A 25774-nucleotide genomic window follows, 5' to 3' on the forward strand; every position below is an offset into this window, starting at 1 on the left:
ATATTACCAAAAGTGATACCTTATATATTCTTATTTACTGTTTAATGATGGAACAAGATCTATATAGCCAATCCGAAACAGTTGAAACCATTAATTTGTTGTTGTTTAATGGAATGACCAGTTATCTTAAACTGGTGTTGGGATAGTACATTGGCTGCAATTTAGGTTATTATATAGAATTGTATGCAGTTATGCTAAATTCTTTGTAATGCATTGTGTTTTGTAATCTTATCTTATTCTCAGCTTTTTAACCATACATTCCTTTAACTCCTTCTGCAACATATTCACCAGAGAAAAACACTATTCAACAAGGCCCAGTGAAGTGAACTATTGCTTTTTGTTTATTTCCGTTTTTTTTGGTAAAACATAACTTATTATGCCCGTGTCCATCTTGAGATAATTATAATGTTATTTTTCTTGCATGGTTACTTTTTGCTCAAATTAATTCACCAAAATTTGCTAATTTTGCCACTGTGCACACGAACTGCTTTCCCATTTCCATCAATGTAACACCATTTAGCTTATAACAACGTAAACTTTCAAGTATATGTCAACATCAATTAGTCTTGATAGTCTCAAATATTTTAGGTTGTATAGAGTTTATCCATCCATTGAGCTTATGCAACTTTAATCATAGTAATATTCAATTCTCTTAATTCATTTTAATTACATCATTTAGAGTTACGTTTCCTCCCATTATCCTTCACACTTTCATCTCTATTAACTTGTCTAGCTATACAATATATAGCTTTGCGTAGAGCTAATGAAGGGATAAGATATGACTCTATATATATATTATATATATATATATATATATATATATATATATATATATATATATATATATATATATATATATATAAGGTAAGTTTTTTGCATGAGAAACTACATACTACTGTATTAACTTAAGTTAATCTAAAAAAGTAGTTCTTTTAATGGTATATATTGTAGGCTCTCTTTTTTTATCAGTGAGCTAAAAATTTAATAATCAATACTCCTTTATTAATCATTTTTAATACTATATGAGAGGTTTCTCACCAAATTGATATACCTTGTGCCCATGCTATTTGTTTTGTTTTGTCATCTTATTTTGTTTTCTTCTTGAAAACATTTCAATTTAATGCTCATACTTTTGATTTTCAACAAGTTTATTTTGCTGAGTCCCCACTGATAACATCCTCCTCGTGTCTTTTGCTTCATTGACTTAGATAAAGATCTTCATTGAGTCCTCAAATTGTTTTACACAATCTCATGCATAGATTTTTTTTTCCTCCTGTGTTTCTTTTCTTTTCTATACACCAATAGATTGTAATAGAAATTAGTATGTTTTAGTAATTTTTTATGATTTAATGTACTTAATCTTATCTGTGATTTAACGATTAATCTGAAGTATTCTTATTTTCCTTCTCATCTCATATATACTTTATTAATTTAATCAAGTTTGCCAATTGAAACTCTCATCATGGTTAATTTGCAGGTTGTAATTCCCTTGCATCAGCTAACTTCAATTGTGCCATCTACAAACAAAACAAATTCTGCTGAAAAATATATTCAGATCGACAATCATGAATTCTAGTTCATGGGGTTTCTGAACTATGACACTACTGTGCACCATCTGCACAAAAATTTGTGCCATATGCAGAAGGAAGCATCACTGCGACTATAGATCCAGATGTTCCAACCATGTAATTTGGGCAATAGACTTAGGATCTTTCTTTGGTTCATGTCAATATTTATATTGCTGTTTAGAGAAATTGATGAGCTTTGTAAAATGATTATTAGATGAATAAAAATTATGTATTCACATTTTGATTTTATTTTATAATTTTTATTCTATTTTAAGTGGTGTATAAATTGGGGTAATGTCTAAATTTTAAATTTATATTATATATTTTAAATAAATATTTGTGATAATTATATGGTATTTTAACCGCAGTGCACAATGTATGCTGCAGATATTATTTTTAGTGTAATGCATGGATATTATTTTCTTTTATTTTCTATGGATAATATGATATTTGACGGTAAAGATCTTTGCTTTTGTCTTACATGTGAGGTTTTGCACCGGCGTGGTGCGCATGCATAATACGGCGATGCCCTGCTGCCAATAACCTAGAACTTCTCAACATTGCGTAATCTTGGTAGCTGCACAGCAATCTTACCGCGAAAAGTCATTTTTGTTGTAGTGCATATTTCATTATTAATAAAAAATTAAAATCAGTTTTAAGAAATACATCCATTTGTCGCTTCCAAAACTCGAACTCCTCCTCGAACGTTGGTGGATAGATGTTAGCTCCGACCATCTCGTTACTTTAGTCAGCGATTAGTCCTTCTAAGGTGTCCTGGCTCTGATATCACTTGCTAGGGTCGTTGGCCAGTTACAAAGGGGGGTTGAATAGCCCTGCACAAAATCAAAACAAACGAACCCTTCTTGGACTTATAACTTAATTAAACACTTGCATGAACATAGAAAAAATAATGAACTAAAAAGAAAGAGACACCAAGAAAGTGAAACATACTAAATTCTCCTTGATGAAGAAACTCTTCACGTAATATTCGCGAAAGATGAAGCTAAACTAGAAAGAAAGCACAAGTGTTGTTTGAGATTGCTTGTTCTTTTGTAGCTTCCGGAGAGTTGTATTTATAGCCTTGGTTGGGGGAAGCGTTCTAGCTAGAGTGGGATAGAATTCTATCACTTGAACGATCAACATTCGCAGGGATATAAATGAGATTTAGGACCTAAAAGTCAACAAGGAGTGTTGCTCGCCTCGATCCGGGTCTTCCTCTCCGGCTCCGCTCGCTTGGGTGATTTCGACCATCCGGAATAGGGCTTACTCAAACCCAACTTTCGACATTCTCGAGCAACCTTCCGCTCTGGCTTCTCATACCTCGGAATAGTCGCATGCTTCCTTCTCGTCCGCCAGCATACTCTTCCGCAGCTTTGTCCCTTGGACATATTGAGTCTGTCAGCTCTCTCCCATGTCAACCTTCTCGCTAGCTGCGTCTTTTGCTCCTCGAGCAATCTTCCGTTCCAACTTCTTGTCTCTCGGAAACATCACACATTCCCTTCTCGTCCGCTGGTGTACTCTTTCGCAACATCTCGTCCTTCATACGCACCGAGCCCGTCGGCTCTCTCCTGTGTCGTCTTTCTCGATAGTTGCGTCTTTTGCTCGACTTCCTATGCTCCTAAGTTTCTACACACTTAGACATAGTGGTAAACACAACATTACCTAACTTAACTTAGTTGATCACATCAAAACCACCTTGGGGTTCCAACAATATGTGCTAAAAAGCGTACCTTGCCAATGGAGAGGACCCCCTGTATATATCATCTCGCATAACCTCCGTAATCATGAGGTGGCAGAGGATGTCGGGTGTCAGAAGTTGCCGGATAAAGGAATATGTACAGCTTAGGAGGAAAGTAGTCATCGTCTGAGGAATCTTCCGTTATCCGTGTGCACCTTTTTTGTAACCGACGCTATTAATGAGGCGATTCCAAGAATATACTATCGGCTGATGGAAAAGGTATAATCACCTTCAAAGAAGGTTCCAATAAATGCTTACATTATATAGGAGAACATTCTCTGACAAACAGTTGTTATTCTCTAACAAGTTATTATGATTCTTTGGCACTGTTGTCTCATGAGTATATCCTGGTTGAATGCTTAGCCAGCCGGATGTATATTAATAAAGTAGTGAACGAGTAGTCCTCAGTATAATAGGACCGTCTGGTCCATAAGCCGGACGACCATGTGTTGTATCGCACTGATAGTGAAGCAATATGAAGATAAGTCCCTTAAGTCTGATCAGTTCCATAACTGATCGACCATATACTGGGATACTTACCTTTGAGCTAGCCTGAGTTAAAGAAATTCAGTCGGTCTTTCAGCCGACCGACTATATTTTGTAGTGGCAGATCGATATGTAGGCGAGATACTGGGTCTTGTAGGGATGCTCTGCTTTTAAGGATGCCTCGATATATATCGCATGACGCAAAAGGTCTAATTGTGAAGTAAAATAAAATATCGAGTCCCCTAGGTCTGAGCGGTTATTTGATCGACCAGCCGTATGCAGAGATATTGTTCCTGAATAATGGAGAGCTGAACCTTTAGAGACCTGATTTGTGCTTTTAGTCGATCATCCTTATATCTGGAGGTTCATCCCTGATCGCTGAAGCAATGTCCTGAGCTTTATGAGCCCGATTAGGTTTCTTCTAAGACATGTTTATCTTGCGAAGAGAACATGGAGCCCTGTAGCTCTGGTACCCGTCCATCCATACATAGGAGAATGAGGAAATGAACAGTAAAAGTCCATATATATATTTGACCATCTGTATATTAAGTGGTACTCTGAGTGAAATGTTGGATCATTGAGACTCAAACTATTCCGGGACAGCCTTATGGTAGGCTGATCCATTCTTAAACCTAAGCGGATGATGGCTAACCGAATATACGCTAAGTGTCTTAATACAGGCAGAGATCAATAGGCCCCTTTGGTCCGCTCGGCACATAGGCCAGTTGTCCTCACATTGAGGGCCTTAACGCTGGACGAGAAGCCAAGCCCGATTGAAAGTGACATTCTGACTATCACATTCTCTTGATTTTAATTATATAATTACCTTGACTCTGATTGCCACATTATATCTGGATCTACTCATAACATCCTTTATCAGGGAGAATGTATGTTCTTTTTATATCGTATCCCTTTCGTGCGTTGTCAATGAGCAATTCGGCCAATGAGCAATTCGGCAATTCCCCGTTGTTGCTTGCTCTTCTGCTTGTTAAGAAAAGTTGTGAGCTTGGCCGGAGTGATTCTTTGAGCAATCCGTTACTTTCTTTATTTGTACGTAGCAAGCGTGGATGGATTGTTGGCTGGAGATTTAACTTGTCTGCGATTGGGACATATATAATTGCCATTAGTCCTGGCAAGAGTGTTGAGGCTATATGACTTACCCTGTAAGATTATCAATTTTGAGAAGCTGCTCCTTGTTTTACGGAGTTTCCTCACCCTCGAGCGTTTCGTTTCCACAAAACTAATCTGTGTGGAATCAAGAAGAACAAAAACAAGATTTCTTTATTGTTTTGTCATAGCCAAAAACACAAACAAAACGATATTTATTTCCAACAATTTGTCTATTGGCGAAGACATTCATATCCAACATCCGACGCCACTCCAAAACTACAAATTTTTACATCCCTTGTCTAGTATGACATGGCACTTCAAGTTTCTCCCCAGCATTTCCCCATAATCTTCCATTTGTGTCACGCCAAAACAAAATCTTCAAAATAAAAACCCGTGGTCGTGAATGGCTTCTTTGTGCCGGAGAGAATCTAATGTGGAGCCCTACGCGGATCTTGGTGGTCCTGGTGACCAGCTAGGATCACGCCGTGTCAAGCCATATGTGCTTGGAGATATGACAAGTAGCTTCATCCACCCAGCTGAATATCTTGGCTCATTTCACAAAGACATTGTTTTTTTCGGTCAAAACGCTTCAGTAGACTCTTAATGTAGAAGCCAATTGCCATGTTCTTTGCTCTTTAATATAAAATCAACTTCACGTGGAAACTATCAAAATTTGAGCACCCCGAAGCTAACTAGTTTCAAAAGGCTATGCCCCTACCAAGTAGATGAGCGTCTCATGGCTATACATTCCCCAACTTAAGCTGCAGTGGAGGTAGGTGCTGTGCACTGCTAAGTATATATGTAGTGTGTCCCCTGACCCTTAAACAGTATTGGGAAATGGATGGATGCATGGCCTGTGAATTAGATGGAATTGAGAAGGTGCCAAGTCCGAGAAGAGTTGTAGAGCAACTTGGCTTTAGTCATTTGGACGCCTTTCCTTGCCTTTACTTAATTTTTCTCTCGGTGAGTTAAGATACCTACAGAAGGTAAGGTTAGGTATAGCCTTCCCTATCAGCCCATAATAGCTGCCTGGGAGGTTTAAAGTAAAAAATATCGGATAATTTTTTTTTTTCATTTTATCCTTTTATTAAGATTGTTGCTAAATCTGGTTGTGGATAACACAACTTGATCAACCAGCAGAGGCTGCGATGTCAGTCTCGCTGTCCTCATCAGTTAGCTGTTTGCATGCATTCAGAAATCATATTTAACCTGCAATGAACCACCTTCCTTCGCCATCCAACGGACAGTCTTCATCTCCCCCATGCCTTCCAAACCATTTAAATCTCACCTTGACTTTTACTGAATTCTTGATTTTACTGAATTGATAAGTCAATTTCTATTAAAATTAATTGATAAATTTAGATATCTTAAAATGATATATAATTATTTTTTATATATTTATTTAGTTCTTTTATTTATAAAAATATAATTAAATATAAATTTTGACTCAATATATTGAGAGCGATGATTTTTTAAGTACGAGTATATCCAAAAAAAATTTAATTTATATTCAAAAAATTATTGTTCTCAATAAATTGACTCAAATTGATATTTTAAGATATGGATATAATCATAAGAACCAGAAAAATTCATAGAATCTGGTTTTATTTGATTCCGAACTTTCTAGGTTCATCAATCAATTTTAGCCTAATGAATTTACATTGATTTTATTTAGGTTCATTCGACCATAGTTTCAAAAAATCATTGTTCTCAATATATTGCGTCAAATTGATATTTAATAATTTTTTTACAATCAGTAGAACTAGATGAACACATAAACTAATTTCATATCATTTTAAGGTCTCTAGTTCTCCTGATTATAAAAATATTATCAAATATCAATTTAACGTAATATATTGAGAACAATGATTTTTATAATCAGGAGAACTAAATAAACATATAGAAACTGATTTCATATTAGTTCGAGATCTCTAAGTCCATTAGTTAATGTTGATTGAAATCGACTGATGAATTTTTCAAACAGAATAAAATTAATCCGCCTGAAAAAGAAATCAGTTGACTGATTTAATTTTCAAATCAAATTAATTTCAGGAAAAGGACAAAACAAAAAGTAGATACGCTATTTGATATTTATAAAATTATGATAAATAATTTAGATATTTTAGAAACTTATCTACTCATGCAATAACAAACTGTTTAAATCTTGTTAAACCCTGATTAAATCTGCAATATCCTATTCTTCTTCAATTATATGATATAAGCACGCTTAATGCAACAATAAAAGCATCTGCATTGAATGTCTTAAATATTGATAAAAGGAACATATATATTGACATTAATATAAAATAAGCTTTCAGCATTCGAGGATTACATAAATATTATATTCGTGAATGCCGCTGATTAATTGTTGATGCATGAGCAAGTGCAGTTGAAAATGACGAACGACTAGTAGCTGTCCTTTTGACGAGAAACTTAATTGAAAGGCTACTTCACCGTCAGAAGTTTGGATTTTCTTCTTCTTCCACAACTTAGCCGTGGGCTATGCTTCAATCTAGGAAGTGGACCTCCAATGCCCAAGGCCACAATATAATGACACCAACGTAGATTGTCAACTATTATCAGAAAATTCCATGTACGTCCAAGCATTCATGGAGCTCACACACTAAGCCCCTTAGCTTCTTTCTCCACTTGATGCCGACCAACAAAAGTTGCTTGCTTCTGATCTAGACTTTACCTCGTGCTACGGGCATTGATTATATATATATATGAACTAATTCAAGAAAATGAAGAAAACTTATGACAATGTTTCCTTATGAAAATTTGCATGTTAAAGAAATTTTTACTCGAAGTTGAAAGAACATGTTTCCTGTAAAATCTACACATGGATATTATAAAAATCTAATGGTAGTAGATGTTATGTGGATTTCTTCATATTTCCTATGCCATCTTGAAAAAAAAATATTTTTAAAGGAAGCATCATCCAACATAATTTGGAGCACTTTTCTCTAATATTTCTAGTCCCCTTCAAATATGAAGGATGAGGCATGACAACCTTAAAAGCTTTGAAATGATTGGTTTTCTCCTTTTGTTCGTCTCCTTAACATTGTTCCTTAGATTCTCCTCTTCCACCATTCAACAAAAAGTAATTTTAGATGGACGGATGAATTCACGTATCGAACTTTCATCTATTGAAGTGGAAAAGTGAAGGAGAAAATTTTCAATTGATATTAGCTTTTTTGCTAAGATTGAGAGAGGGGTGAATGATTTTAAATTTAAGCATCACAATTTAACAAGACATCAAAATTTAGTTTGACATTTTAACTTTCTAACAACTTAAAGTTAGTAGATATCAGATCCCGGTTCAGTTTCACATCACACAATGCAGAAGAAAACTAAATTACCTATCAATTCGACAGTTGACCCGACACAATCTTGTCGTAAATCTAATCAGCAGCCACGTTTCGATATTGGAGATGTCAAGAACACAACTGGGACACGCCTGCACATGCTCGAAGGCGTTAAAAAAAAGCACCCACAAAGATGTAGATTGTCACGACCGCGTTATTTCAAGAAAATAAAAATCGAAATAATCATCGAGCAAAAATAAACTCCTTCCATCGCCGTTAAATAAATAACGGAAACATCCTCAGTCTTTCACTGGAGACTACATCAAAAAGAGATATTTTTAAAAAAAATAAATATAAAAATATGAAATTGGAATATAAATAAATAAAAGGGCAGCAGATATTTCGATCCAAAATCGGCCGACGAAGCGGCGTCCTGCGATTAAATCGCGTTTCCGGCTCACAAGGCGGCGGGTAGGGGCTCGTTTGCAAAAAAGTCACCGATGTCGGAGAAGAAATCGTCTACTCCTCCCGCGGTGGTGCCGAGGTCGAGATCACCTGAGCCGAGGAGGAACGCATCGCTCAAATCCTCGGCTAGGAAGGAGATCGGCGCCGAGACGTCGTCAAAGAAGCTCAGCGGCGAAGCCCCTTGTAAGGCGAGGAAATCGAGGAACATTGTTTCCTCGTCGTCCGGGAGAATGAATCCGCCCGGCTCCACCGGAGAGATCTCCGCGCCGCCTCCCAAGGTTGCCATCGGTGGTTCATCCGCTTGCTTAGTGGAGGAGGAGGAGGAGGAGGAGGAGATGGAAGGAGAAGAGGGAGTGGAGTGGCAGAGGACGGAGGTCGGGGAGCAGACGTAGTGGACCTCCTCGGCGGCGGTGTCGCATTCGGCTGAGACGGATGCGAGGTTATTGTTCAATAGGTTCTTATTCGGAGCCTGCAGAATCTCGGTGGAGTTACTATTAGCTGCGGTGACCGGCGGCGGCTGTGCGAAGTTCGTAATAGCGTCGGGCCCTCGGAGTCTGATGGCGGCGGAGTCGTACACCTTGGCGGCCTCCTCGGCGGTGTCAAATGTGCCGAGCCACACCCGGATTCGCCGCCATGGGTCTCGTATCTCCGCCGCATACTTCCCCCACGCTCGTCTGCGGACGCCGCGGAACCTCGGGGCGTTTCCGTCTCGGCCTCCGTTCATTACAGGGCCGACCTTGCTCTTCCTCGAGGAGGTGCCGACGGCGGCGACCTTCGTGGCCTTGATCCTTCTTGCCTCGCTCGCCTCCTGCGCCACCGCGCGGGCCTGGAGTCGGATCTCGTTCACGTACCGCCGGACGCGGCGGCGGCGGCGGCGGATAACGTCAGAATCGTCGCTCGACGAGTCGGTGGCGTCATAGTCGTCGCAAAAGATGCGCACCGTGCGCGGCCGCGGCGCCGCGTCCGCCAGGCGACGACTCGGCTCCGCGGTGACCGCTTTGGCCGTCACCAGGACGTGCTCTGTCCGCTTCACAGTGATCGAAAACACAGCATCCATGTTCATGTTCATGCTCCGCAATCTATTCTGTTCGCATCTATTCCCCTGCATCCAACACAACAAGACCAACCATCAAAATACAATCTTTTCACTCTCAAAAACTTCAACTTCTGCTTCAAATTCCACACCCCGACGCAGATTTAAAAAAGACGACTCTGAATCAAATAATTTGCAGATAATAATACCCAAAGAGCAAAGGAAATAAGACGGAGAAGAATTCCAAAAAAAAAAAAAAAAATAGGAAAGAACAAGTTCTACCTCGAATAGCCAAGCACCAGCAAGCTAAGAACTTGAATCCCCGCAATATAAGAGCAAGAACAAGCTTCCAGTTTCTGGAACTTAAACCTCTGCTTCTCCCAGGAAGAAAATCATCACCGAAGGAAAAACGGAACAGAAAAAGAGAGAGGAGAGAGAGAGAGCAGCACTGAAGGAGGAAGATGCTACCCAGACTTGCTGTTTTATAGGAAGTGTCGAATTCCCAAACCCGGCGCTCCAAGAATTCTTGTGCGTTCTTACTATTTTTTTCCTCATAATTTGTTTTTTCTCTCGAATATTAGTACTTTTTATGACTTTTCTCCCCTTTTTCCCTTCCTCGTAGAATCACGTGTTAATATTTTTGATAATAATAAAATATAACAAATAACAGTAATAACTTTGATTTCTATATTAGAATAATTTCCTTAAAATTCTTCTCACCCATTTTTCCAACCTCCCATTCTCCTCCTTCCTAACACCTCCAAAATAGCTGTTCCATATTTTACTGTCATAATTTGAATTTGTCAATTAATGAACATTCTTAATTGATTTCCATCTTAATTTCTTACTCGTAATTCCCTAAATTCACACAATTTCACTGGCGCCCAAAATTAAAATAATCAAACGGGAACAATTAAATTTGCACAACCAATGCATGCACTAAACCCGAGCATTTTAATTTTTAATTTTTAAATTTTTTTTCATCCTTTTAAATATTTTTTTTCAAACAACTGCTTCGTGTACCGTGCCGGTGCACTTACCGCGACCACCTTCTGATCATCATCACGGCGACCGGTGTCTTGGAATACGCCAAATCGGGTAAAACAGATCGGGCCTTCGCATAGATAGTCAGGCCCGACAGTTTGTACCAGGACGTTTCTTTCTCAAGGAGACCTCCTTTTTGAATAGAAATGATTTTTAAATGGTGGTTAAAATGATTTTTTTCCTATTTTCCTTTTTTTAGTATTAGTCTAAAATTGCCTCTTTCCTTCTGAAATTAATGACAACTCCATGTGACATTTCTGGCAAACTCCATTTGGTAATTTGATTACAGTCAAGAAACGTCGATGTACTTTGTAGTTGGGATTGAGTTCGACGTTTATTGTGCATATGTAACCAATTTGATTAATATATAATTAATGGCATAAATAGATTCCATATCTGGGGGGAAATGGAGACCTTAATTCAATTAAATATTGGCCAATGTCGATCGGTCATTTAAGTGAAGAATAATTAGATGTCAAAATGGAAAAGACTTAAAGGATTTTCTTTATATGTATCAATAAGCGTATCTCACTCATTTGCTTAATTGACTCCGCTAATTCTCAGTTCTCCGTTATTTATCAGTTAGAGTTTGATCCGTTCCATTAAATAATTTAAATGGATTGAATTACAATTTTATCAATTTATTTACAAATGAATTCAAATTGACCGATTCACTTGAATCTGTAACCCGCATGGGTTGACATGCGGCGGACTTAGCTTGGATTGGGACGCAAGTTACGAAAAAAAAATTAAAACTTAACTAAAATAGAAAATTCAATATATTTAACTGCTAGTAGATTAGAAGGCAACTTTATTAGATTATTGATTTGGTGGTAACAGCGGGTTGTCCAATTTAAGTTAAAAGTGAGGTGAGTTGTTAATGTGAAGGTCAAAATTAAGATGGTCAATGTTAAGGAGTTAACGGGCTCACCCATAGTGACCAAGTGGAGGTCGACTACAATTGTCGATCGGGGCAAGTAATGTTTGATCAGTAGATGACTTCTATGAGCAAAATGCTATGATTAGATCGTCAAGCGCTTAGTACAGATCGAGGAACGAGACCAGAACAGTTGTCTGGTTGGGCAGAGACAGTCTACTGGACCCAGTTATCGCAAGGAAGAGTAGCTGAAGCTGATCGAGTGGAGAGGTCCCTAGCCAAGCGGCTACCCACTCAGTTGAGCAGAGGGATCATTGACGATATATCTCTTAGTATCCTTTTGGGAGATAGTGACGTCGACACAAGGCATGGTCAACAGGCGAATCGTACGACGAAAGTTTCCACTCTCTCATTAGGGATTTGCATACCTTGTTAAGGTATAATGTCAGAGATATTTTTCTGACATCTCCTTTCATGGGATGGTTGGGAAAGCGTGCCCGTACCTTGAAAAACATGCGCGTTGCCCACCAGGGTATTATATGTTGAAGCAATCCCGATGGTCCGTGCGACCATATGTTTTGTTGTTTGGGCAAAGGGTTTAAATTATGTTCACCCTTATATTTGATATGTGTATTTGATTTGTACAGGTTTACAGGATATACATATGACTCAGGTTGATAACTTCAGGTCATGTGAAGGATGAAGCATCCGAAAGACCGTAGACAAGGTAGCAAGGATAAGGGTTGAGGGAAGCGACTTCGAGGCATACGCGAAGATTGTCATTGGGAAGAGTTGCGAGCTTGGGTGTATCCGAGGGACGAGAGCCAAAGGAAGTAGGCTTGAAGGCAAGAGGTCAAGGTTATAAAGAAGTGTCAAGTAAGTCGTAAGGATGAGGGTCCGAGTGCTGAGAGACTGTACTCGGGGTAACAGTTGACTGATGGAAATAGCAATCGACTGGTTATGTCAACTGGGAGTGAACAGAATGCTTCTGTTCGTTCGGTCAGTGTGGACCAGTCGACTGGTACTTTCACCAGTCGATTGGTATTGAGCTATTCGGTTGTAACGATCGAATCTCCACAGAGGGCAGTCGACTGACTCTTTCACCGGTCGATTGGTAGGCGGGGTTTTTCAACTCGTGACCTATTTAATCAAGGCTTGGAAGCTTGGTAAAGGTTGACGAAATTAGTAGTGATTAACCTAATTAGTAGTCAACTAGTGCCCTAGCAATCCGAGTGCTCTTGGTTGAGTTGTGGCGAGGTTTCTCCACCGACAAGGAGAATTGTGCTAGTCGGAGTTTCCAAGGATTAATCCACCGATGGATTGAGGGATCATCCACCTTACAAACAACCATAGAGTAGGAGCAAGTTATCTCCGAATCACATAAATAAGTTTGTTAGTGGTTTGCATTTCTCTTCTTGTCTTTAGATTAACTTTCGTATTCGTATTTGTTTTCATATTATTCCGCTGCGCAACTAACGAATACGTAAGAAACAATCATTTAGGGGCGCTGTTTATCCAACCCTCCTTCTAACCAGCCATACAAGATCCCTAACACTATATAAAGGGAGTCTATGCAGAGATAAATCTAGGAATTAGAAGTGGATTGGGTTGATCCCAAATTGATTGAGTCAGCCAAGAACACCATAGAAGAGGTCCAAGTTTACTTCGCGAGCATATCACGATCTTATCTTTTCCTATATTTTATTGAATTTTAAATTTTAATTAAATATATTATTTTTATTATTTAATAAACGGTTAAGTTATTTTTACAGAATGGTATTTAATTAGTAAATGTTGAAAATTTAGGAGTGACCATTGACACCGATGTTAGAGTGTGTCGTAGACGGTAAGCTAGAGGTAATCGGTCTATAAGCGCGGTGTGAGGTCATACATGAGCGTCTCATGCAGGACCTCAATTTATAGCTGTGCGCTTCCAACGTCGACGTAAACGTGCGTCGGAGTGGACGACACCTCGACCCGGTCATGGCAGTCAAGGGTTGTCATGTTGATGAATACATCTTTGGGGGTGAGAGTCTAGCCATGAAGGGAGTGGGCGTGATTGCGAGTGACAAAAAAAAAAGGATATGAGGACGAGTAAACGAGGCAGAGAAGGAAGACAATATCAAGGAGGACAGGTGAGGACGATGAACATAGTTAATTGATTCGGAAGTTTATTGTTCCATATGTCAATCCAGAATAAATCCATACATTAATTTGTATTTTTTTTAATCAATGTAATAAAATTATTATATGATTTGAACGTTTATACAGTGGATGTATTTTTTTTAAGGAATGATTTTAAAGGAAAAAATAATTAAAATGTTGTTTTTATTTGATTTGGTGAAGAAAAAAAAACAAAATGATTTTATGATTTTCTTACCTAATTTATTTGGACAGACTTGTTTTAATTTGATATTATTTAATCGATTAGCTACCCCATACGGAAACGAATCATCATTTCACATACATGTACCCTTGAGAAGAATTATACTATTTGGATTAATGATATATTTGGTTGGGCTACATTTGATTAAGTTAACGAGTTGAGTTCGAATTTGATTTCGAGTTCAAAAATATTATCGAGGGAACTCGAATTTACATATTCGCTTAGAAACTTACAAATATGTTAATTAAGAGGTTCATGAACATATTTGTTAAGAGTATTTATATATATATTATTAATTATTATAGATAATTATCTTAAAAGAGTTTCAACTAAGCTCGTTTAATTTTTAAACGAGCTTATTCGAGTCGAACTTGAGCCGAACTCAAGCTATTTAATTTTATTATGAGTTGAACTCGAGCTTAAGAATTAAAGTTCGAATCAAGCTCGAACTTAAGGATAATGAACTGAACCCGAGCTCGTGCTTCTTATTGTTCGGCTCAACTCAATTTGTGATGTAAATATAATAATATATTATTAATTATCATAGATAATTATCTTAAAAGAGTTTCAATTAAGCGAATTTTTAAACGAATTTTTCCGAGTCGAATTTAATCAAACTCAAGCTATTTAATTTTATTATGAGCTAAACTCGAACTTAAGAATTAAAATTTGATTCAAATTAACCCGAGTTCGTGCTTCTTATTGTTTGGCTCAACTCGATTTATTTACCGTCCTAGATGAAAATATCCTTTCTTTTCAAAATAGGATTAAACTCACCTAATAATTTAAATTTAAAATTTTCAATTAATTCTATATATGTTTTTATTTTTTCAATGATCTTATGGATTCATTCATTTAACTAGTAATCCATATTGAATTGAAAATTTTCTAACTCGTCAGGATTACTGATGGACCCGCTCCGATCCACCATGGGACACCTCATCTCCCCATTTAACTTGAGGGATCAGTCAATCTTATCCATAGTTCAAACACTAAAATAAGATAAATAATAGATAGATAGATTTTGTGGCGAATAATTAAATTGTGCAATCAGAATAATTAAAGGGCAACCACGTGCTAGTCGCCCCGGACCGACTGGTGGCTCGTGTCGAGTGCGTGTTCAGCCTCGTTTGTTGATCCCACCACCCGACACGCACATTTACGCCGATATTTATTAAATACCTGCAGCTCGAAATAGAGACTATATTTTTAATTTTACGGCATTTCTCCGATGTTTACCGTTGGGTTAAATTTAATTATACCTAGCTGTGTATTATATCGGTTAAATTCGTCATCAAGTGAGATTCGGCCCTTTCAGATCTTAGTTTAACCAAAAACAAAAAAACAAAAAAAGAAAATCGTCCGCTGCAATAACTAATTAGACAAGTAGACGATTTAATTCAAAGCCCTTCTGCCAGGTTGAGTAGCAGCAGCGAATGCAGAAAATGAGATAAGTCTATCAGATCATATTTCACTCTGATGACTACTAACCTATCTGCATTTTTGCCTGAAATGGCAGAACCATTGATTGATTGTTTTGGCAGGTGGAGAAGGTCTCAAGGATCAGAGCGATCAACTGCCTCAAATTTAGGGGAAGAAAATGTCTGCCCTCAATAAATATTCACTGACCAATTAATTGCATCCTCATCACTTCAAAAGATATGAGATGCTGTGGCACCGTGGAAAAGGACAATGTAGTAGTAGTGTTATTGCTACTAGCAAAATGGCTGTGAAACTACCGCTGCCAAAAAAGAATGACAACCATTCAAGAAATGGCAAGTAGCTTCAGCTTGTCATGTCAATCATGCTGCGTTCAACTAGTAAATAGTGCCTTATAAAAGGCCAAGACAGCAATGTGTGTGGTCGAGGGAGGTAGAGAATATCTTAGAAATTGACAATCCAGCATAATGCCTCAGGACAAGGCACCATTTTAATTAGATATTCGACTCAGTAAGAAAGGAATTGACTACTATCTACCTAAACTAAACTATAGAAATTCATGAAATTGAAGTTGGATATTCGACTCAGTAAGAAAATCTAACACTGCAAACGTTAGGATGTTTTTTTTTAAAGTTAATAATTATATTAATGATTCAAACAAATAATACAAAATATATTAATTGATACAACGATTAAGCGGTGGCCTTTGAGTTAGATTAAGTCAATAAGTCAACCTTTGAAATTAGTGCAGATGATGACTTTGGCTGAGAGATTACCGATCGGGTTGTCGAGCTGACTGAACTGAGGGTCCGATCGGACTCTCATTCACACGATGTTCATGGAGCTTTGAGCCAAGTCGACATTCTGCCGAGCTAGCCTTGTCCCTGATTTAGAAATAGCATAGTGAGTTAGTTCAATAGAGTGGTTTAGCCGATTGAATCATATGTTCGATTGGACTAGCCGGACACTCAATTTGTTTAAGCTCTCTGACTCAATTGAAGAAGTCGAGTGAAGACTGAGTCACCAATCAGATTCATAAAAGTCAACCGAGTACCCCTCGTGAGAGATGACCGATTGGACTATTCTAGTGACTCAATCGATTAGCCAACGTAGGTTATTGTGGGCCCTGTAGTCTATCATCCTCGTATTCATTTTTGAGATATTATGCCACGGAGGACAGAGAATATTTTGTATGTAATCTATACATTCGAAGTTTCCACCATGTCAATCGCAAAAATTACGGGCTTATTTTGGAAAAGGTGTAAGAACTTTTTTATGATATGACCTTTTTGAAAAATACTTTGAGATTCATGTATAGACACCACAGGGTATTATAAAAAGGGATCTCCGTCTATAAGCAAAGGTATACGATGTTATATTTTTGGATATGCTTATAGCTATTGTTCATTCCACTATTCATCTACTCGATCACTGACTTGAGCGTCGGAAAGTCAACGCTAGAAATCCCTTTCATGACCTAACAACTAACACTTTTGGTGACATATAAGGTAACTTGAAGTCTTCATTTGATCCACATTCCCACCCATCCATCTTCATCAATTCATTAATGATTCAAACCAATATTTTTGGTAAAAAAAATGTCATACTAAAGTTTTTTGCATTTGGATATTGTTGAGTTGAAAGAGTTAATTTTCAGTTGAAAGAGTTAATTTTAAGTTAAGAATTATATATACATATACTTTGCTTATGATATTTTTATACCTTCAAAATAATTAAATTTCACTTGTAAAATTACCAAAAGTATATAATTTCTAACCAAGAGTATTTGAAATACATAGGAAAAAATGCACGATTTTTAAAGAAAAAAATAGAATGCGTTTTTTTTCCAGAAAAAAAAAACCAAAATGAGATGCAGCTTTGAACAATTTACCAAGTCTCTTTCAACCACAGGTCCCATGGCTTCCCCAACCTCCTTAGTTAATCCTGCGAGATCTGGTGAGAAACTACGACTCGTGTTCGCATAATCGGAAGCGCACACGCACACACACCAAAACAAAACTCGAGGAAAGTTAAAAATTGGCAAAGGCTAATAGACTGTATTGATTCAAAATTGGCAAAGGCTAATAGACTGTTGAAGTTAAAAATTTCAAACTGATCAATCTTTTTCTAGCTACCGCAGCCATTTATAGGCAGAGAGTTTGCCCTGAAAAAACTCACCATTTCTTCTTGTTGCATTTTGGTACTCTAACACTCAAGACTAACGATTCCACTATTGCAGTGAAGCTAGTTGAGGCGGTTTGATACTTACTTCAGCTCTCAAGTGGAGGGTATCATCGATGAAATAGGGGTTATCTCCAGCCATGAAAGCACTCCACTTCATCTCAATCAAGTTCGGGAAGGTTATTGCTGTCCCACCGGATAAAATGTAGCGGCCTCTTTTCTTGATTATTACAAATTCTCCTGCCAGCTGCATGGTTCTTGCAGCAACCTCGTAATCTACCGTGCAGCAGATTGAACCTGTTTCATTCATCACTAGGGAAAGTCCAAAGCAGCGGAATGGATTATGTTCATCCGAATCACAATTCGCTGAGAGAACGAAGTTTTGCCCACCCAAATGGAATCCATGAGAGTAGAGCCGTCCTGATGGGAACAAATTGGCACATTCCTCCCTCTTGAGATACAAGTAGACAATGCATTGTGGGTGCGGCCTCTCAAATTCTACCAGCTTCGGTATAAGGCATTTGTAAGCCCTTCCCACAAAACGCCTGTGGTTCAACTCATTATTAACAAGGGCTTGCCGTCTGGAAGGAGCTTCAAACTTGAAGAGGAGGGCTTCAATTACTAGTTTGGAAGCAAGGTCATGATCCAGGCCATCACACTTGACAATTTCTCTTAGTTTCTTACAACTCAAATAAGCAAAACGGATATGATGGAGTAGGCGATAACTCAAAATATCACGACGTTCTCCCACTATTGTATACTGTGTGCGAGCCCACTTCAGAACAAAATCGTATAAATCATCTTCTGATATCACTTGAAGGTCATCACTTGATAGAATAGCTTCAATAGCAGGCAGGGGAAGATTCATTATTTTGTCTTGGAACCTGGAATGGATAATTCCAACGGTGAGGTTCACAAAGTACGTGTAACACATTTGTTCACCTCTAGATCTGCATAGATGTAAGACTCACGTAGCAATGTCCTTGTAACTGTTGACAAGGAAGTCTTTAGCAGCATCTATCACAGGTTGGACAGCGTAAGCTAATGAAATGCTATTAGGCAAATCCAGATACAACAGTGCAGATTCTGTTGTCACAGGCAAACTTCGAAGTAGTTTACTGCAATAGTGCATGCATGAAACAACCTCAAACTTATCAGCAACCTTCAGCACATCCAAAAGGGGAGTTTCAAACGTATTTGATAGTTTTCCACTATACATAAAACTCAAGACTTTCATGAAAGCAGCTTCCTCTGTTTAAAACGGGAAAAAAATGAAGTTGTAAGTCCTGCAAGGGTTGCAATAAAAGAATTAAATAATTATGGAATTTTGTTAAGAATCCCTGTCCTCTGACTGAGAAGAGAGTATTATTTTAATATTTTTTTGAACTGGTTCCCTTTTTGATGATAACAAAAATAAAGGACACCCCTTTTGATTTTTTTTACTTTTACATATTTATAAGGAAAAGTTATTAGAATCCCATATTTATAAGGGTTTGAGATTTCGTTCCTTGATAGTTAACACTGTTAAAAAAATTTATATCGCTTGCTAATTGACATGCGAGAAGATACAAGACAAGACACCCAGACACGACCATGAGAAGCACTCCCCTTCCTCACGAACAACAAAGTATACTAGGGTTCCCACAAAAGGTTTAAGTATACAGGTGTAGATTCCATAGATAAGGCCTCAATTCCCACAAAAAATTGGACATCCTTTCCAACTAATAACAGAACCACAATTTAAATTCTACATATCCAATTAAACCTCTAGCATATTAAGAACCTCATATTTAGCAAGGAATTCCTTTATGTATAGGTCACCCGTCACCTTAGTGCTTAGCAAAGGAAAACCTATCATAAGGATAATATGGAAGAGAAAGAATCACATCTTAAGGCAACTGATTGCTCGAGAAGGATCATATACAACTTGGTAGACTGCCATTACCCTTACAAAAAAGAGAGAAGTATAATTTCCTTAAAAAATCTTAAGAAAGTATGTAAATACTAAGACAGCGGTTTACCAATGGAGACTTGTCCAAGCGGTAATGCTTAGAATGCATATACACTTAAACCAAACAAAACTTTGGACTGCTTACCTGATTCATTAATTCTTAGTAATGTATCCTGCCCTTCAGACTCTTTCATGCAATTTGAAAAAAGCTAAAAGAAAAAAAAACATGCAAAAACAAAATCCATGTTATAACCATACCATAAAATCAAGTATGACAATAGAAGATAATTGTAACCTTGTAGAAGAAAGGACTTCTTGCAGAGAGAATAGCAGAATTAATGTGAATGGGTATAACTCTGAGAATGCAAGGAGAACTCATAATTGACGAATCTTTATTTTCAGAATCAACTACTGCAGATGAATAAAGATAATCGGTTAGAAACAAGAAGAACAAACATCACAATGACAGCAATAAACTTGTCCTGAATTTGGCTTTGCTGGGAGTGCCGAAAGTTAACTTGGAACAGGAGAATTACAAGATTTGTCCTTTATTTTCACAGATACACTTGATGAACACTTTGACAACAAGAATAACTTGAATATCTAGCAAAATGTATTTATCTTTCGTAAGTAAACAGTATATACATTTTCTAGTGATAAAGCCAAGCAAAGAGGTCAATGGGATAGCATTCATGCACACCAAATAGTTAGCAACTTAGCATATACATCGTTTATAAGACTATGGCTCATAAACTTTTTCTTTAGGAGACAAACTCTTAAGTGAATCTTTAGTGGCTTTTGATACATTAATATATTTTCCCCCTTTAAATTAGGCAACAAATGCAAGTGCTATGAGAATGCAGGAAAATCAAGCAAATCTTCTGTGTATCTACAAATTGCAGATATGAGTTAAGCAAAACCAAGATACTATAAAAATATAGGCAATATAGATGAATAACTAGTGGTAATGAATTTCATTGCTTAAGATGGCGACTTAGTCAGAACAGATCAAAGAATTTGCTTAACATATATCCTCACAGGTGTTTCCTCAAAAGAAAAACAAAACACTGACAACCATCATAAGAAGACTTGTTGAGGATATAAATATATTTGATATGGAATAACTCATAGCACTTAAGTAGATAAAAATTATGTCTAAACACAATTCAGAATTTTGTTGTCCTTTCTGACCAATGTATACAAGAACTATAAAAAAAAATACACCCGGGTCAGAATTGCTTAGCCCACTCCAATCTAAGGACGAAGTAAGGGATGGAATTTTCAACCTAAAGATAGTTTAAGTCATATTACTAGGTTTCCGAAGCTGGCAGGGCTAAATTTGAACTCAAATAAATCCAAATTAATCTGCAATATAGAGGGTAATCATTGTTAAAAATTTAACTGGCTTATCAGAGATAATTAATATAGGAAAAATACAAAAGCATTAATATTTGGAACACAAAATGATTTTTTTAAAGCTTAGCTTAATGCTAAGGGTTGAAGCTATCGACTCATACCAGCTTGCAATGCACTTGGTGTCAATTCATGGGGCGTTGACACATCATCTTCATTATGATTTTCATATTCCTCACAATCATGGGTCTTAGGCTCACAATTTGATGCAAATTCCGAAGAGCATTTTGCAGGCTCCAATGCTAAAAGCACATCAGAAAGAAAAGAATTATCAGCACAAGCAAACGAGAACTTTGGCAACAATATGTGTTAGTTCTGTTTTGGTATTTATTAAATGTAGCAGGAATATATATTAAAGATTGATACTAATAATTATGTATTTGCACAGATGAAATACAACAGAAAAAGAAGAAGTGAAAACACAGATCAATTTCTCTTCCTTACTTGGAAGGAAATAGAGAAGAGGATCAAATTCAATTTCACAGACTTCCTCTAATTTATTTCAGCCCAAAATCAAGAAGAAAGGAAATCAAATTTGCACATCAGTTAAAGATCAACAAAAATAAGTGAAAGCGTCCTTCAATTCCATTCAAATAAACAAGATAAATAAAATAGAGTGGAAATAAAATAATACAATCCATTTCTTTTCTCGGCACTGAAACAATTTCATTTTCCTTCCAATAAACACACATAATAAAGGTAATGAATCTAAGCAACTATTCATGTCACATCTATAGATATATGACAAACAAACTCCATTGACTATCTATCATGAACTCGATCAAGAGAATTGTGAAATCAAATATCTTTCTGACCTCCACGTTGAACAACCCCCAACATTCAATCTTCAACATTAATTTCCAACGAAGCTAGCCAGCCATAAAATACTGTATTTGAATTGTGAAGAATACTTAAATCAGTCACTATTAAACGTGGCTGCCAATAAGAAAGATACTTAAGAACTACCCACCCAAAACATACAGACCAAAAATCCATCATTCGTAACCGTGTACACAACTCATACGGATAGGTTGCAGCACAAGAAAGACAGATAGGTCGCACTGCAGACAAAGGCCAAGATTTTGACGATAAAGAAATTAGTCCAATTGGAACAAGATCAGGTATGAGTACCATACCATATTGTAGTTATCCGAAGGGATTCAATCAAGCATGAAGAGGAAATCCGTGTGCTGAAAGGGGATACCCATACCTTTTTCTTTGGTGCCGTCGTCCCTCCTGCGCTTGCGGTGGCTGGACCCGGCATCGGGCGGCTCCGCCATGACCTCGAGACGGAGGACACGGTCGGAGAAGGTGCTCGAGTTGAAAGCGAATTCAAAGTTGTTGTCGGCGACGAGAGAGGGTCGGAGATCCGTTGCGTCGCAGGCGCGACCGATCGTTAGCTTTGGAGCCCCTCCCGATTCTGTCATTCTCCTTCACGCTTGAGCCCTAGACACACCCGAACGCTAATCTCAACCCAATTGCGGCTTCCCGGCGGAGAGACGGCAACGACGACGGAGAGATCGATGGCTTGAATTCCAGACCCGCCAGCAGAGGGAAAGTGCAAAGAAAACGCCGCACATCCACCATTTATGTAAAATCTGAAAGTAGCATTATGTAGTAGTAATCAGCTCAGAGTATGCCAAGAAACTTTTTTTCAAGTTTCAAACGGCTACCTATTTAATTTCCATAATTCTTGATTCTTGATTCTTGATTCTTGATTCTTGATTGTTGAATATAAAATTATTGGTCACCTCGGATGGATCTAGTGACTAGCCCATGAGGTGTTGTCATAATAAGAAATGAGATTTGAATCTAAATATCTCCTTTATGTATTAGTCATTATTCAAAAGACTAGTAGCCGTCCGTGATTTACCTCATCCGTGTTGATCTTGGGACGGATTGACGGGGGCGTTGGGGGCGAACGTATTCACCTTTTGTCACATTGAATATAAAATTATTGGCACTATACTATATACAAGAAATTCTTTTTAAAAATGACTTTAGATGTTTAAACCCGAATTCCATAAGACATTCTAAATAAAATGACAAGTAATATACGCATCTATAATAAAATTGACTTTAAATGTAAAAAATCTCTCTTTGTTTGTTTTTCATTCCAATCTATAATGCTTAAAAATTAAATAAACTGAATGAAGTCGTATCTTATTCCTCCAATACGGTCCTATACCGGATAAATCATAGGAGGTATTTATCCTAATATAGTAACTCATTGTATGGGGAAATTAAGCATTCGGCAAAATATTTTATACTCGTTGAAAATTAACTTCAAAACTTATTAAATAACTATCCATATAAATATCAATTATGTCAACACGTAGGGACAACTAAAAGTTTATTATTATAATAAAAAATAATTATACTCATAACATTCCTCACAATTCATCCCTAATTCATATGAAATGATGTAAATCATATGATTTATTTCTCCATTATAACAAATATGTCATCATCCTCTAGTCAATTGAGCATCCCATCCCTAAAAGCGTACTAGATCAATAGTTCAATTGATCAAACCACCAATTAAAACAAAATAAAGTGATAAATTTGTATCTTATTAAGAAAAAATAGTAATCATTTAAATGCCAAGTCATATTAAAAGCCTACTGTGTCAAGTCATCATTCTAAATCATCATTGTTCCTATGTTAGAATTTGGCCTAAGTATGCAAGAAATTATCCTAAGCTTTTGATTGTTTGTTTAAGTTTGATTAATCTGGCAATGATCTAACTGAAACATTGAAGCCAAACCTGCCTTCGAAACGCATTGTCATATTCTTTCCATTCTTTCTGTGGCGTGAGTGTTAGATTATGAAAATAATATATAAATAATTGTTTATTATTAGAATGTAAACAATCATCTTATTATAAAAATAATCTTTACATAATCTTTTATTATTATAATATAAATAATCACCTTGATTGTAGTCTAATAAAGCTTATGTACGCTGATATATATTTCATGAAGATGAACAAAAATAGCATGTAAGATTTCTTACATGGTATTAGAGCTTTAGAGATATCAGCTGTTGGTGCAATATGCTTTAAGTCAAGGTTGATCTGGTTGACCAAGTTTGAGTCTTGGTTTGGGTTTCGATATTTGACAATACATTGGGTTTGGATAATATGGACAATGCAGGTGCAGTTGTTCATTTGGGGAGATTGTTAATACAATTCCCGTTTGGTCAAGGTTGACCAGTTGAGATGTGAAGGAGAGTCAAGTAGGTCAAGGTTGACCGGATACTTGACTGGAAAGTCCTGGTGAGTGAAGCTAAGCAGAAGAAAAGTTTTGGTGAGTGAAGCCAGGCAGAGAAAAATCTTGGTGAGTGAAGCCAGGTGAAAGACCTAGTGAGTGAAGCTAGGCAGTGAGGAAATCCTAGTGAGTGAAGCTAGGTGAAAGTCCTGGTGAGTGAAGCCAGACAGAGGAAAATCTTGGTGAGCGAAACCAGGTGAAAATCCTGGTGAGTGAAACCAGATGAAAATCCTAGTGAGTGAAGCTAGGCAGAAGGGAAATCCCGGTGAGTGAAGCCGGACAATGGAAAGTCCAAGTAGGTCAAAGGGATTGACTGGATACTTGGCAAGAGGAGAAAAGTCCAAGTGGGTCAAAGGGATTGATCGAACACTTGGTGAGGGAGTCCTAGCAGGTCAAGGGTAACCGGATGCTAGGCATAATGTACCAACAGGTCAAGGTTGACCAGATGTTGGTTTAGGGGGTTTGGGACTTGGTTTTGGGCAAAATACCAGCAGCTGGATCGATCAGCCGATCGATTGGCTGGAGCCCAATCGATCGACCGATCAATTGGGGAGTCCCCGCGAGAAGCCTTCGTCCCAATCGATCAGTGAATCGATTGGGAGGCAGTCGCGAGCACACAGAAGTCTGTTGGATCGATCAGCTGATCAATCCAGAGGTCCCAGTCGATCAGTGGATTGATTGGGAAGCTGCGATGTGTTGCGATAAGCCCTGGATCGATCGACCGATCGATCCAGGCAAATTCCCATAGCACGGAGGCGCTATGGATCGATCAGTTGATCGATCCAAAGCCTCCCCGATCGATTGGGAGTAATCCAATCGATCGGGATCCGACCGTTGGCGTGTGTCTTCACCGATTCATCTCAGATCCTCGACAGCAACTCCACAGCTCTCTCTAAGCTCCAGATCGCCAGTTCTTGAAGGTTCTTAGAGGCTCTTCCAAGTCAAGTGGCGGATCAAAAGCAAGAAGAAGAAAGCTAGGGTTAGGGTTTCTTGTATTCATTGTAAGCTTTGCTTATACTTTTGTTTCCTTTCCTTTCTTTCTGTATTGAGAGTCTTGTAGGGCTTCTCCGCTTCGGTAGTTACCGAAAAGGAGTGTTTATTAGTGGAGGTGTGTGTGTGCGTGGATCCTTGGACTAGTCACCTCTTGTGAGGTGGATACCAAGTAAAATCCATTTGTTAGCGTCGTTGTAGTTGTTTCTTGTATTTCCGCTGCATATCTTTGAAGAAACAAGCAACGTCAAGCACCAAGACCGCGCCGAGCTATTCACCCCCCCTCTCTAGCTACATTTCGGTCCCAACAAGTGGTATCAGAGCGAGATCGCTCTTCACCGGAATCATCGCCGGAAGGGGCAAACATAACAAGAAGAGCTAGAGGGTGAAGAAGTTGGAGCAAAATTATCAAAGTCAAAGAATTCAAGAAGCTCAACTTCAAAGATGCAATTCCAAGATGGACTTGGATTTGACACAAGGGTGGCTCCACCATACACATCTACAAGCTTCGATCT

At 37.8% G+C, this 25774-nt stretch overlaps 2 protein-coding genes across 2 annotated transcripts; both read right to left on the minus strand.

Moving 5' to 3' along the window:
- Positions 1-8456: 8456 nt before the first annotated feature.
- Positions 8457-10263, minus strand: LOC122000887 (pathogenesis-related genes transcriptional activator PTI6-like). The gene is made up of 2 exons (XM_042555385.1): positions 9991-10263; positions 8457-9777 (listed from the first exon to the last, which is right to left on the minus strand). Exon 2 carries the CDS (start codon positions 9742-9744, stop codon positions 8668-8670), a length of 1077 nt encoding a protein of 358 aa, XP_042411319.1. The 5' UTR covers positions 9745-9777; positions 9991-10263; the 3' UTR covers positions 8457-8667.
- Positions 10264-17552: 7289 nt separating this feature from the next.
- LOC122000897 (BTB/POZ domain-containing protein POB1-like) lies at positions 17553-22599 on the minus strand. Its single transcript, XM_042555397.1, has 6 exons — positions 22211-22599; positions 21105-21242; positions 19883-19998; positions 19733-19796; positions 18608-18887; positions 17553-18520 (listed from the first exon to the last, which is right to left on the minus strand). Exons 1-6 carry the CDS (start codon positions 22425-22427, stop codon positions 17686-17688), a joined length of 1650 nt encoding a protein of 549 aa, XP_042411331.1. The 5' UTR covers positions 22428-22599; the 3' UTR covers positions 17553-17685.
- Between the last annotated feature and the right edge of the window lie 3175 nt (positions 22600-25774).

The sequence above is a fragment of the Zingiber officinale genome, chromosome 1A (assembly GCF_018446385.1).
Source record: "Zingiber officinale cultivar Zhangliang chromosome 1A, Zo_v1.1, whole genome shotgun sequence".
NCBI lineage: Eukaryota > Viridiplantae > Streptophyta > Magnoliopsida > Zingiberales > Zingiberaceae > Zingiber > Zingiber officinale.

Coding starts and splice junctions, on each gene's coding strand:
- LOC122000897 (XM_042555397.1), bottom strand. CDS start 22,427: ATGACAGAATCGGGAGGGGCTCCAAAGCTAACGATCGGTCGCGCCTGC. Junction 19,797..19,882: donor GAAGTCCTTTCTTCTACAAG/GTTACAATTATC, acceptor TTTTTCTTTTAG/CTTTTTTCAAATTGCATGAA. Junction 18,888..19,732: donor ACTAAGAATTAATGAATCAG/GTAAGCAGTCCA, acceptor CGTTTTAAACAG/AGGAAGCTGCTTTCATGAAA.
- LOC122000887 (XM_042555385.1), bottom strand. CDS start 9,744: ATGAACATGAACATGGATGCTGTGTTTTCGATCACTGTGAAGCGGACA.